The sequence below is a fragment of the Empidonax traillii genome, unplaced genomic scaffold, assembly GCF_003031625.1.
Source record: "Empidonax traillii isolate 1590-97213 ecotype Southwest subspecies unplaced genomic scaffold, ASM303162v1 scaffold1047:size509089, whole genome shotgun sequence".
NCBI lineage: Eukaryota > Metazoa > Chordata > Aves > Passeriformes > Tyrannidae > Empidonax > Empidonax traillii.
In genome coordinates, this window is record NW_020956240.1 from 328,402 (window position 1) to 340,344 (window position 11,943).

Sequence of the window (11,943 nt, forward strand, 5' to 3'; positions counted from 1 at the left end):
ACACTTGAAAGATGAATTTAAGTTGAAATTACAGTACTGTAAACAAACAACGCAGACCATCAAGAGCCAGAAATGAGTCTGTTTTTTGTTTTCTTTTGTATTTAGGACGGGGAATACAGTTTTACAAAACGTGTGCATTTCTTCGTTAATGACAACTCAGGTGAGAGAATGACTCGGGTAGTAGCAGAATTACAGAAAGGTTATAACATGTGTACAAAAATATTAACAACATTTACACTAAATAACAGATTAGTGACATAAGCACTGGCAGCCAAATCCAGTCACGGTGTAAACTGTCGCAACCTGTCCCCGACCTGCCTGAAGGCCGAATTTGGCTCAGTACCTGTGTGAAAAACGTGCTTTTTACATAATACTAACGATTTTGTCCTTTCACAGATGCCCTGCAATGCCCGCCTGAACACTGTTTTGGGCCGGCACCGTCTCCACCACAATGTATACGAACTGTGTGTCCTTTTCACACTCAGCAACGATTTTGCTCAGCTTGTTCTGAAGCAGGAATATTGAATAAAAGGGATGCAGACAAGATACTTCGAAGCAAGCAGGCAAGTGTGGACCTTAAGGAGTGCTGAGTACTAGGAGCAGCTGTGATTGTAATGTTAACGATAGCAAGAATGGCCTCACTGCAGGGCAATTCCTGGCAAATACTGCGATTTTGTGTTATTTATTTTTAAAGAGTGCCCACAGGTGCCAGTTTTATCTAACACACTAGAAGCAAAAAATGCAGGAGTGAGAACCTCCCTCTTATTGTTTTGTTCCTGCATTATGTAAAGAGCAATCTTATTGGAGCTTAAGTGTTCTTACTATAACAGCCTGTTCTTAAATCAGCAAACCATGTACTGAATTTTAAGTATGCAGTTATATTTTGCATGGGAACTTAATAGGATTCAGGCAAGTCCATAAAGTCAAGTTGCTTTGTCCAGAGATGGACATAAGCTTGTGCTGAAATACATTTCTGAGTCGGGAACACAGACAAATAGGATGTCTAAATACAGTACTGGACGGAGGCTCTGCCTCACAACACTTTGCTTCTATGTCTCTGAATAACTCACAAAAAGACACACAGTTTTTGCCCAGATGGAAACATCCTGCTCCTGATTTCCAAACAATCTCCAGCAAAACGTCACACTAGCCACTTCTGGGGAAAGGTGGAGGCACAGGAAAGCAGACACAGAGTAAACAAATGCAAATCCTTGGTCCTTAAGTCCATTTGCTACTCACTGCCCACCCCCAAGGAATTATCCTGATCACTTTTGCTTCCCTCTCTTTGAAATATGTAGTAAGGCAGGGCTGTAACCCCTCCAAAGTATGGAAGTGGGTAGCCCAGGAAGGCACAGAAAGGTTCCTGAAGCTGGATATACTTATATGATCCACCTCATCCCTCTTTTCATAACAAACCTTTCCACCTTTGCAGGCTGTTTCACTGCCAGCAGTTTGACTGTGCTGGGTTCCCCTTCTTTGGCAAGCAGGGCTGATCAACCCTCTCACAAAGGCCTAACAAGGTAATGTCTGTACAGTGCTTAAGAACATGCAAAGTGCAATATAAGTGCCAAATGTTCTTATTTTTGAGATTAATTAATACTCCAAGAAATAGAAGCACTGAGGTAAGTATAGCTTAAATACTACATTCCCTCATGACTAAAGAAAAACCAAAAACAACCAAACAACTCTTTTCTCTCTAGAAAAGATGAATCCTGAATATGAAGTGGCAATATCTTGTTTATATTCTGTCAAGCTTAGCACAGCCACAGAGTGCCATTTTAGTAACAGCAAAACCAGGGACATGAGCTGAAGTTCTCAGAGAAACTAAGAGAAACTAAGAATTCTGCATTAATGATTTCCTCAAATACCATATTTATGCTTTTCCAGCACAGGTCTGCTCCCATCCACTATATCCAGAGAGGCTGGTGCTCTGTACCACTAAAGCAATGCACAGTCCAGTGTCAGATGTGATGTGCCATTCTGAGCACTGAACAAACAGAAATACCCCCAGCAAAGGTAAGTGGAACTATAATCTGCACGAGCTCTCTGAAAAGTTCAGGTTTTGCACTTAGTGAAGTCCATGCTCCTCATCTAGGAGTATGTGACACTAAGGCTGTATGTAGTATCCCATGCACAAGCTCCTATCAGAGCAGTCCAGCTATCAAGTATCAGCTGATTATCCTGGTGTTCAGAAGATGAAGGATACAACAATAAATTAAATACTGCATATACTTTTCCTGCTTTTTTCCTGTATCAGCTTTGGCCAATAATGGGCCCAAGATTCAACAGACTAATGATCTGGTCAGTGAAATCAAACCTTGCATTCCTATGAACTGTGTGATAAAGACATGGCACAGAAGAGTCAATAGCACCCTAAACAGTAAACAAACACTACTGTAAAATGCTGATGCAAGTACCAAAATTCAGCTGGTTTTCAAGTCTTGAAAAAACACTGAAAACATCCCGACAAGGTATCTTGGTTCTGTTGAAACACTAACAGCTGTAATAGGTCCTGCTTAGTGGTTTTGTTCTGTTTTCTTACTCCAGTGCTGGTGTCAAATATTCCCTTCATCGATGCTCTGCAACTTCAGTCTTTGGCTAGCATGGGGCCTGGCACCACGCCGTGTGTTCATGCTGCCTCCTGGCAGAGTCCGCACCGGGAACAGGGCTCCTGGTAAAGCATCTTCCCCAAACAAGCTGAGTTTCACGTCAGCTTCGATAGCTCTTGCTAGACTGGTTGCATAACTGTCCAGAGATTTATGGACTTCGGCTTTTACATGAAGAACGGAATTCTTCGCAGCTTCTGGAAGAAAAAAAGAGGTAAAAAAAGGCAACGTAAGTGTTGATCAGCACGGCTGTGCAAACGCTTGAAGAGCAATATTGATCCTTTTGTATGGTTATGATCATGCCCTCTGCAAAATAACTGTTCAACAGAGCACATTTACAAACCATTCTATCAACACAATATCCAGAGTGACCTGGGATACACCTGCTCTTTGGTACTGGTGCAGTTGTTTTTATAGCATCTGCATACTTCTCTACCTACCAACATGTTGAGCAACAAAGGTGTTCATCCTAAATGTAGCTCTTCAGTGAGGCTGCTGAATTTAAAGTCTCAGAGATCCTGAAAATCCTGAGACTTACTGGGGAGAATTGCTAAGCCTATGAGGAACTTTTTCACTAAAACCTTCCTCTTTTGCTCAGATGAAAAATCAGACATCAAGCTCCCATTTCATCATGCAGAAAAATAATGGGCAACGTATACGATAAGGTATTTGTACAAGGAAATATTAATCTCATGCTGAAAAGAGGACCAAAGTGAATTTTGCTAAGATGTTTAAAAATTCCATAGAAAGAATTCTCGTTATCCCAGGTTTTGTTATTACTTGAATCTTAAAGGTTTTCTGCTCATTTTCATACTGTCCACAATCACGTACTGTTAGGAAAATCAGGTTGTTAGCCTTCTATTCCATATTACTGTAACTACCAGCCTAAATAACTTTCCAACATTTTATAGATGATCACATCAACACTTTGCTAGCAGAGAATCAACAAGTGATTTGACTGAAATAAGTGCATGTGGTTTACCTATTTTCATACATAGCTGCTGAGGATATACCCAGCAAAGTGAAATAGAAGCTGAGTAAAAAAAGTAAGTGTAACAGATGAAATCATATTCAGACTATTCAATCATGTAAATAGAAGAATTTCAAGTTTGTGAATGATAAAGTTGAGAGGAGGCCAAATGAGGAACACAGGGATTAATGCAATCAAAATATGAGGGCAGGAAAATATATTCTCTGACAAACACAAAACAGACTGCAACAGCCACCAAGATGAATGGAGTTGCAAAGAGGATACTGCTGTGCTACATAAATTATATGTATACAGGGGATCTCAGCTTCTAACTCTTGTCCTTGTCTGTTGTTACTTGAGAACTGGAAGATGGACCTGATCTTGCTTTCTCTTGTACCTGCATGAATGGTGAGGTCTGTCAAGGCAAGGAGTGGTCAGTGATGTTGTGAGACAATTATGAAGGTCCTGAGAGGCTTCCTGAGCAGGTAATGTAGTTCGTTCTGAGCATTTTCATACTTACCCCTAAACTCACCTTTAATTTGCTCTACTTCATCTTCAAATGTCACTGAACTCCTCCTTCGAGGAGGACAGACACAGTGTGGGGCATGAGGGCCATCTGAGCTGTAATCTTCAAGAAGCATTGTATCTGTTCCTGAAACAATGCAAGCGCTCTCAAGTAAGACAGTAACACTGGGATACAATGTCATGGCAAAAACTTTTCTGTCTATAGAAGTTACTCCAAAAGAAGTCCAAACCCAGCTTTTGGGAGTAAATTTCAGCTCAAATTAAACACTGAACAGGAATGAGGTCAGAGTTTTCATTCACAGGACTGAGAAATCGTTTCTCACTAGCCATCTAAAACTTCAAGCAGCTCCAAAATTCTCAGCTGCAGAGCTTATAATGTCAATAGGACAGCAGACAAAGGTGAAACCTTACCTTCAGTAAATAAAAGGTAAAGTTGAGGGGAACTTCCCCCACTTCCTGATGAAGACAAGAGGCTAACAGTGGCTACCCGAGAGGCAGACAACCACAGCTTCCAAATGTCTGCTTGTAATCAGACCCGGGTAGAATTTGTACTGCAGAAATTTTCTGTTTGATTTAGTTTGTCTCTAATAACCTACTTTAACTGTCTTGAAGTGTATTTTAATAGGGACAAATCTCTGGCTGATTAGGAATGTTTTTTGCCTGATGAGTTTTTTCCAGTTCAGGATTTTTTTGATTTTTTTTTTTTAATTTCACCTTCCTGAATCTGCTTTGCACCTTTCCAACATAAGAGTTTAAAAAGCACAAGGACGTTCTTGGCATCTCTGCAATGCTTTCACATAGAGGGCAAGACTGCAGCCTACACCTCCCTTGCAATGCTGGTCTCTCTGCTACATAAAGGAAAACAGAGCAAGTATTTCGTGGACACACTAGGACGCTGCTGAGAAAGCAGTCCTTGGGGAAGCTGTTGTTGGAAGACACAGATTGCACACATTTAATGTGTGACACTCTACCATCAGTCCATTTACTCTTGTGATGTGACAACATCACAGGCCTAGGACAAAGTGCCTTCCAGATTTTGTAACTCCTCTGGATGGTGACTTCACATCCCTCTTCACCCACTTGACTGCTTTTGATCTGAAAACAGTAGACTCTTACTAGGGCACCAAAACCTCTTCAGAAATGTAGCACGCAGTGGAAGACGGGCACTAGGAAGAAAGATATAGTCTTCCACGGAGTAGAATTTTAGGCTTTTTTTCCAAAAGTGGCTGGTGAAGAAACTAGCCTCTTATTCTTTCAGGGTGGATCTTTTTCCTTGGAATAATTGATCTTAAGGCAACATTTCTAGTAACTGGGACTCAGGTCTCACTTTGTATTTTCTGCACAGCTGGCACCACTTGGATTTTTTTGTTCTTCCATACTTTATCTGTTTTTCACAACATGAAAAGGCCAGTTTCTGTTTACCAGGGCAGAGAAAGACACAACTGCACCATAGGCCACATGGTGGTGGATTCCCCACCAGGGATCACGTACTACATGCAGCAGGCAACACTGAAGAGGGACTAAGACTTCTTTCTGCTCTTTAGTTCCTCACAGTAAAAGCTTCAAGTGAAACAGTATTTCCCAGTGGATCACTGTATATCCATTCCCAGGCTATGGATCATACTCCCTCCTTAACCAACAGTGGCACTTCTAACAGCATTCACTATCTCTTTAGTTTGTTCATTTGTTTAAACTGCTCACTGCCATTCAAAAAATTATAGCACAACATCCATTTAACTGAGGTAGGTTTACCAGGATGCTAGTCTCCTGTATCACACCAAGCTGCAGAACACCCACAACAGGCATAAAACTACCAGCATAAAACAACACCAAAAATAAATCCCAGCTCCACAGATTTCCTTTACAAAAAAACAAACCCCTTACACCAAGTGAATGTTAGAAGATCACCCTCTGCTGTCTCTAGAGCAGAAATACTCTTTAAACTAGTGCAGTTAAGGAGTGGTAGCTGAATCAGCTGCCAGAAAAATCTAGTAACAGTTCTGGATAGAAAAGTACCGGCAGAACTGTTTTTCCCTTTTCCAAAACAACTTCAATTGAGAGATCTTAAGTAGTGATGAAATCATAAGCTAAAGCCATCCCAAGTGTTTATATCTACATTGCAGGATGAACAAAACAAGGTCTCTTACAAAACAGGAGAAGCACGTCCTCCACAGCCCTTTGTTGCCCTGTTCCTTGTGGATAGAGGGAAAGTCTCCAAAGAACAACAGAAAACTGAAGGAGAAGGGCACAAAAGCAGTGAGTCTTGTTCCCAGGACACATTAACAAGGGAGGGTCATCATTCTGTAAACAGCATTTTGCAAGTAAATATATTGAGAGCAAGGAAGGAAAAAAGCAACTGCAGCAGTTTTGTTGTAACAGCTGGAACAGATGCTTCATGTCATTCATCCACCAAGAGACATCTGTGTGTGTAAATACTGACTATCCCAGTGAGTTCTGCCAAGTGTAAGCTTTTGCCTGAGTAAAGAGAGCAAGGGACTTGTAGTTACCTGAATCCTGTGAGCAGCTGAAACCTGTGTCTCCTGTGCTGCTGCTGTTTCCTAATGGCCGTCCACCTGCCATGAGGGCAGTAAGATGAGGAGATAGACCCAAATCTGCAAGAAAGTTTTGTTCTTGTTACACAATGAATGTTTCAGGGGTTTGCAATAGTAAAAGCCTCTTCCAGTAATGTTCACTCTATTGCTTTATTTATTATTCTGCATATAAAACTTACCTTGTTGATTCGGAGTGCACAGCTTCTGGACTTCCCATCATAGAAATCCCGCCAGCAGCTCTCAGGTATTTTTGGAGTCTTTCTGTAGGGAAAGTCTCCTTTCTACCTGCACCATCTCCCTCCCCCTCTTGTTTCAACTACATGTATTTTATGAGCCAGACAGGCGGAGCACCGAGTGTACACACTCACAGGGATGGGGATATTTGCCAGGCACCTTTTAGACAGAGAATAACCTGGTAGCCACCAGCAGCTGTTACAGGCCATTAGGGAGTAAAGAAATTCATGAGCAAGGCTAAAGCACAGAGATACCTGACTTCTTTCATATCCTCAAAACAAGAAGGGAAGAGATCCTAGGTTTTTACAAAGGTGCCTTCTTTGAATCTCACTTCAAGATTTTGTTGTGGGTTTGGTGGGGCTCTTTTTCCCTTCCCTGTCAGTCTACAGCTAATATATCTGATAAACCCGAAACTGTCAGCTTCTTATTGCTTGGAAAGAGAAAAAAATTTCCTGTCTTTTCCCTTCCACCTCAGTTCCCAATGTATTCATCCACAGCATCTCCTGGATACAGATTTGTCAAAACTCCTGCAGCTTGTGATGTGGCTGTAGCTGCAGAACCCTTTCATTCAGATAACAGTCTCTCTCAGTAATCCCAGGTTGTGTAAAAGATAACAGATGTCCTGCTGCTCTCACCTTCCTTCTGCATTTTAGATCTTCCTTCCCAATTAAATAACTTCAGTTCCTGCCTCTGCATGAAATATCCCTTAAAAGTGTTCTATTTTTGGAAGCTTCTGAACAGGGCAAGGCAAATGATAAAAAATCAGAGTGTCATTGTATTGCTTCTTTAAAAAAAAACAGATCACCAAACTGAGCAACTGAAGCTCTCAGCCTGCAACATGAGGAGACACCAACCATACTATTTTTACATAGTTTAACTTTGTTAATGATCTTTTTTTCACAACTACTAAGCCTAAAAATTGAATTTATAGTTACACCAGTGTAACTTTGGTGGATCTCAGAGAGTTGTAGCATAAAGCCATGAATCACAGAAGAGGTGTAGAAAAAGTACTATTGATAGAGCTCAAATGTGGGCAACACAAAACAGAAGGCACACAAAAGGAAATGCCCAAGAAAAAAGAAAATAAATATTTTTTATTAACCTCATTACTGTTTTTCTCTGGCTGAGAAAATTTTACTAGAGTTGGAGAAACATGTTAACCATCAAAAAAACAAATATTCTCCTTTCAAGCGTCTACGACAACCTGAGCAAAAGACTCGATGAAAACTCCAGAAACATCCCACTTTCTTTAGAGAGCCCTGAAACACGCCAAGCACACGCAGACATGAAACCTTGCTCTTAATGGTATTAAGGAAGAGTCTTTTGCAGCCGCACATCTTACCTGTGATCCTGTTGGAAATGCTGAATAACCTCGATGTCCTCTGCCGCTGAACAAAGGACTCACGATAATACCGATCCCCAAAGCACATCCCAAAGAGTTCCTTGCGCACTGTCTTGTTCCACAGTCCATAAATTAGCGGATGGCAAATGGCACTGGAAAAGGACAACCACGTAGCCAATGTCTCCAAGGCAGGGGAAATACTGTTTTTTCCCCAAAGTGCCTCTGATGTAATTACTACCATGTAAGGCCCCCACGTAATCACGAAAGCCCCGATGACAACCAAGATGGTTATGAAAGCTTTGCACTGGTTGGCCGAGTAAACAACCCCCTGGAAAGCATTTCTTCGGCTGCCAGACGAGGACGTGGAGGTGCTGGAGTTCTTCCTCCCGTTCCTCTGCGAGTCCTCCTCCACGATGACGACACTACCACAGTGGATTTTGCGGGCCTTAATCCTCGCCACACGGAATATGAACCCATAGCAGATCATCATGACCACGAAAGGCAGCAGCGCGCACCAGATCTGCCAAAAGGCAGTGTAGCCGGCCTCTTTGTGCCAGGCCGCCACGCACATCCACTTGAACTGGTCAAACTCTAAAGACGACCAGCCAAAAAGAGGAGGGAGGCAGCCAATAAGGGAATGCAGCCACACGTACACAAGAGCTACCACTGCTCTGTTGCCCGTTATCTTCATTGGGTAAACCATCGGGTACAGGACAGCATAGTACCTGGAGGGCAGGAAAGGGAGTAGTCAACAGGAGCACAAAAGACATAGGACAAAGAAAAGAGCATATTTTAATGATGTTGATATCTAGCCCTTTCTTCTTCAAACATCGAAACGGGCTCAGGTACCCTATTTCTAAAAACAGTTACATGTAAAATTATGTATTGTTGCAGTTAAGACTGTCAAATTTGGTTGAAGGCACACATGCAACTATTAAATCTGTTCCTATGTGTAAGTGCATGCTTAGGGTATAATTTGGAATTTTAAATCATTATTTCACGTTTCTCAAGTAGTATGTTATTATACCATCAAGTGCTTTAAAAATCTTTAGATGCATGTGTGCATTTTGCGTTATCGATGACATCACTTTGTCTTGGCCTAGATCAAAATTTCACACAGGGCTGAAGGAAAAATGACACCACAACTACGCCGTGTTACCCTCTGCTTTGCTTCTCAACTCAATGAACAGCCAACAAGTCCCTCTATGAGACGACTAGACAATTTGTTACAATTAATTAAAAAAGAGCAGGCTTACCGGTCTATAGCTATGAGTCCAAGGGTCAGCATGCTGGCTGAGCTGATCAGCATGTAGAGCAGGGCTGAGAAATTGCACCAAACAACTCCGAAGATCCATTCTCGCCTGATGGAGCTGGTGACAACAAAAGGCAGCACCAGTACAGAGAGCAGAAAGTTGGAAAGGGTCAGGCTGAACACAAACTTGTTGCTCAAGGTGAGAAGGTAAGACTTTCGATACAGGGTGACGACAATCACCAGGTTGCCCAAACAGATGAAAATAGCGATGACGATGATAGCAATGGACTCGGTGACTCTGACTGCCCCATCTTCCTGCGTGGTGAGGTTCCTCAGGCCCTTCACATTGCCGAGGGAGGAATTGCTGCTCATGGTCAGAGCGTGCAGAGCTGGAGCAGCCAAGACATGCTGAGCAGCTAGAGGCAGAACAATGCTCAGAAACATTCAGGCAATATTTCCTCAAACTCCTTCCAAAGACTGGATGCCCTTTTGCCTGTGTTGAAATTTGCCTGTAGTATGCAGGAAATCATTTTAGACAGGCAAGCAAAGGGGCAGTAAATTGCCTATGGGCACACCAAAGACGTCAGTGACAGCATCAAGCCTAGAACAGGGAAGAAACTGTCTGAAAGACAAGAAATAGTGAAGGGGAGGAAACAAGAAAGAAAATTAGCACATTTTACTTTAAAATTTTCTAAGGATATTACCTGTTTCTAGGTCATATTTACCAGCTGTGCATCTTACTCAGTCCCTTCATCTAGGTTGTGAAGAAACAAGAACATCAGTTCAGGTCTTTGTTTCTCTTACTTTAAAGAAAGTCACTTTTAAAAAAAATTCTGCCTGTTTATCCCAATTGTTACCTTGTATTCTGCCTATGGAGCGGTTGCTGGTGGTCTGGGGATGCCTGGCTAGTCATATCCTGCTGACTCTTTCTTAACAGTTGCTAAGTAACATTCAAAGACTCAGGAACCATTGCATGTACTCTCCTAACATCGCTTCTCCATGTTCATCATCACCTTAGCTACAGATGTGATTGTATTTTGCTGCCAATACCAAAGGAGCAGGGGAACTGGCTTTCTGTGCATGAGGTTTGAAAGACACTTCCTTGCATTAAGCCGAGGTCCATGCTACAGAAATGCTTAAGAACCTTTAGTCCTCGACTTCTCAGTGTTAGCATCCATCCCACTGACTCAAAACCTCATTTTGTGAAACCCTGTTATCTCTCCCAATTCCTTAGCAGCCTTTTCCCCATTCAATCCCTCCTTCATTCAATCCTTCACACATCTGCAAGACAGCATACTGAAAAAAAAACCAAACCAAACAAACAACCAAAAAACCATCACCAAAAAACGCAAATATGCAGACCAGCAAAGTAAATGATTCCACTAAACAATATGAAGTTGATATTAGCATTTTTTGGAAGCTGGGGACTTGGGGAAAGTTATCTCAGCTAATTCTGTGGCTGTGCCCACCCACAGGTCCCAGAGAGCCAGGAGTACTCACAGAAATGCTTCCATCGGCGTGGCTGCTGTGGCCTTAGACAGCAGTGTCAGTCTGGAGAGATGCCTTTTTTCCATTTCTATCTGTACTTTCCTAAGAGCATAATTAAAGACATTACTGGGCCAATGCTTTGTAGGAACATAACTTAGCTCCTCTTTAGTAAAACTGTCTAAGGCTGTTTGCAAAAACGCCTCCCCCTCGAGTTTCTCTCTAAGCGTGCCCGCACCACCCCTGCGGGCCTGTCCCGTACTCCTGGACCGGTGCGCGTTTTGGGAAGGCGGCTTTTCCCCGCGGCCGCTCCCGGCACTGGAGCGACGCCCGGGGCACCTGGCGCTCCCCGTCCCCTCACGGCCCCGCTGCTCCCCGGGGCGTGAAAGCGGCCTTCAGCAGAGGTGGCCCGCCCGGGGCTGGGCAGGGCAAGGAGCATCCCATCCCGGGGCAGGGGCAGTATCCCATCCCATCGCAGGGCAGCCTGACCAGGCGTGCCGGCACACACTAAGCGCGCGGAATCCAGCTGGAAATAGGATGGGGAAGGGGGGGGGGGTTCGCCATTTTGCCCCCGCGCTCCCTCCGGCAGCGAACAAAGGGCTGGGACAGGGTCCTCCGGCCCGGGCATCCATCGCCTCCCCCCCACGCCCCTGCGGCGAGCAGGTCCCGCCACTTCTCCTGCCGCCTCTGCCCCCCGCCCCGGCTCCGCACTCACCGCCGGCCGCCGCCAGAGCGGGACGTTCCTGGTTACGGCGCCCGGGACCCCCCAAAGCCGCCGCGGCCCCAACCTCCCCCGCCACGGCCCCGGCCCGGCCCGTCCCTGCCCCTCCCGCCGTCCCGCCCCGCCGCCTCATCCCGCCGCGCCCCCTGCCCGACCGCCATGTTCCCCACGGCCGCATCAGGAGCGGAGCGCCCGGGAAGCCACTTCAAAGTGTGTGTTTGTGGGGGATGTCCGTTTTACACGGATGAGATGAAGT

The 11,943-nt window shown here is 44.0% G+C and overlaps 1 protein-coding gene across 2 annotated transcripts; it reads right to left on the reverse strand.

Moving 5' to 3' along the window:
* Positions 1-91: 91 nt before the first annotated feature.
* Positions 92-10,239, reverse strand: GPR161 (G protein-coupled receptor 161). Of its 2 annotated transcripts, none has more exons than XM_027904379.1 (6): positions 10,207-10,239; positions 9,486-9,974; positions 8,230-8,954; positions 6,609-6,713; positions 4,109-4,228; positions 92-2,803 (listed from the first exon to the last, which is right to left on the reverse strand). In XM_027904379.1, exons 2-6 carry the CDS (start codon positions 9,923-9,925, stop codon positions 2,556-2,558), a joined length of 1,638 nt encoding a protein of 545 aa, XP_027760180.1. In that variant the 5' UTR covers positions 9,926-9,974; positions 10,207-10,239; the 3' UTR covers positions 92-2,555. The 2 variants fall into 2 exon arrangements, with proteins under 2 accessions (XP_027760180.1, XP_027760181.1); XM_027904380.1 differs by having other exon boundaries at positions 9,486-9,990.
* Between the last annotated feature and the right edge of the window lie 1,704 nt (positions 10,240-11,943).

Coding starts and splice junctions, on each gene's coding strand:
- GPR161 (XM_027904379.1), bottom strand. CDS start 9,925: ATGTTTCTGAGCATTGTTCTGCCTCTAGCTGCTCAGCATGTCTTGGCT. Junction 4,229..6,608: donor CAGCTGCTCACAGGATTCAG/GTAACTACAAGT, acceptor GCATTGTTTCAG/GAACAGATACAATGCTTCTT. Junction 2,804..4,108: donor TGAAGTAGAGCAAATTAAAG/GTGAGTTTAGGG, acceptor TTTTTCTTCCAG/AAGCTGCGAAGAATTCCGTT.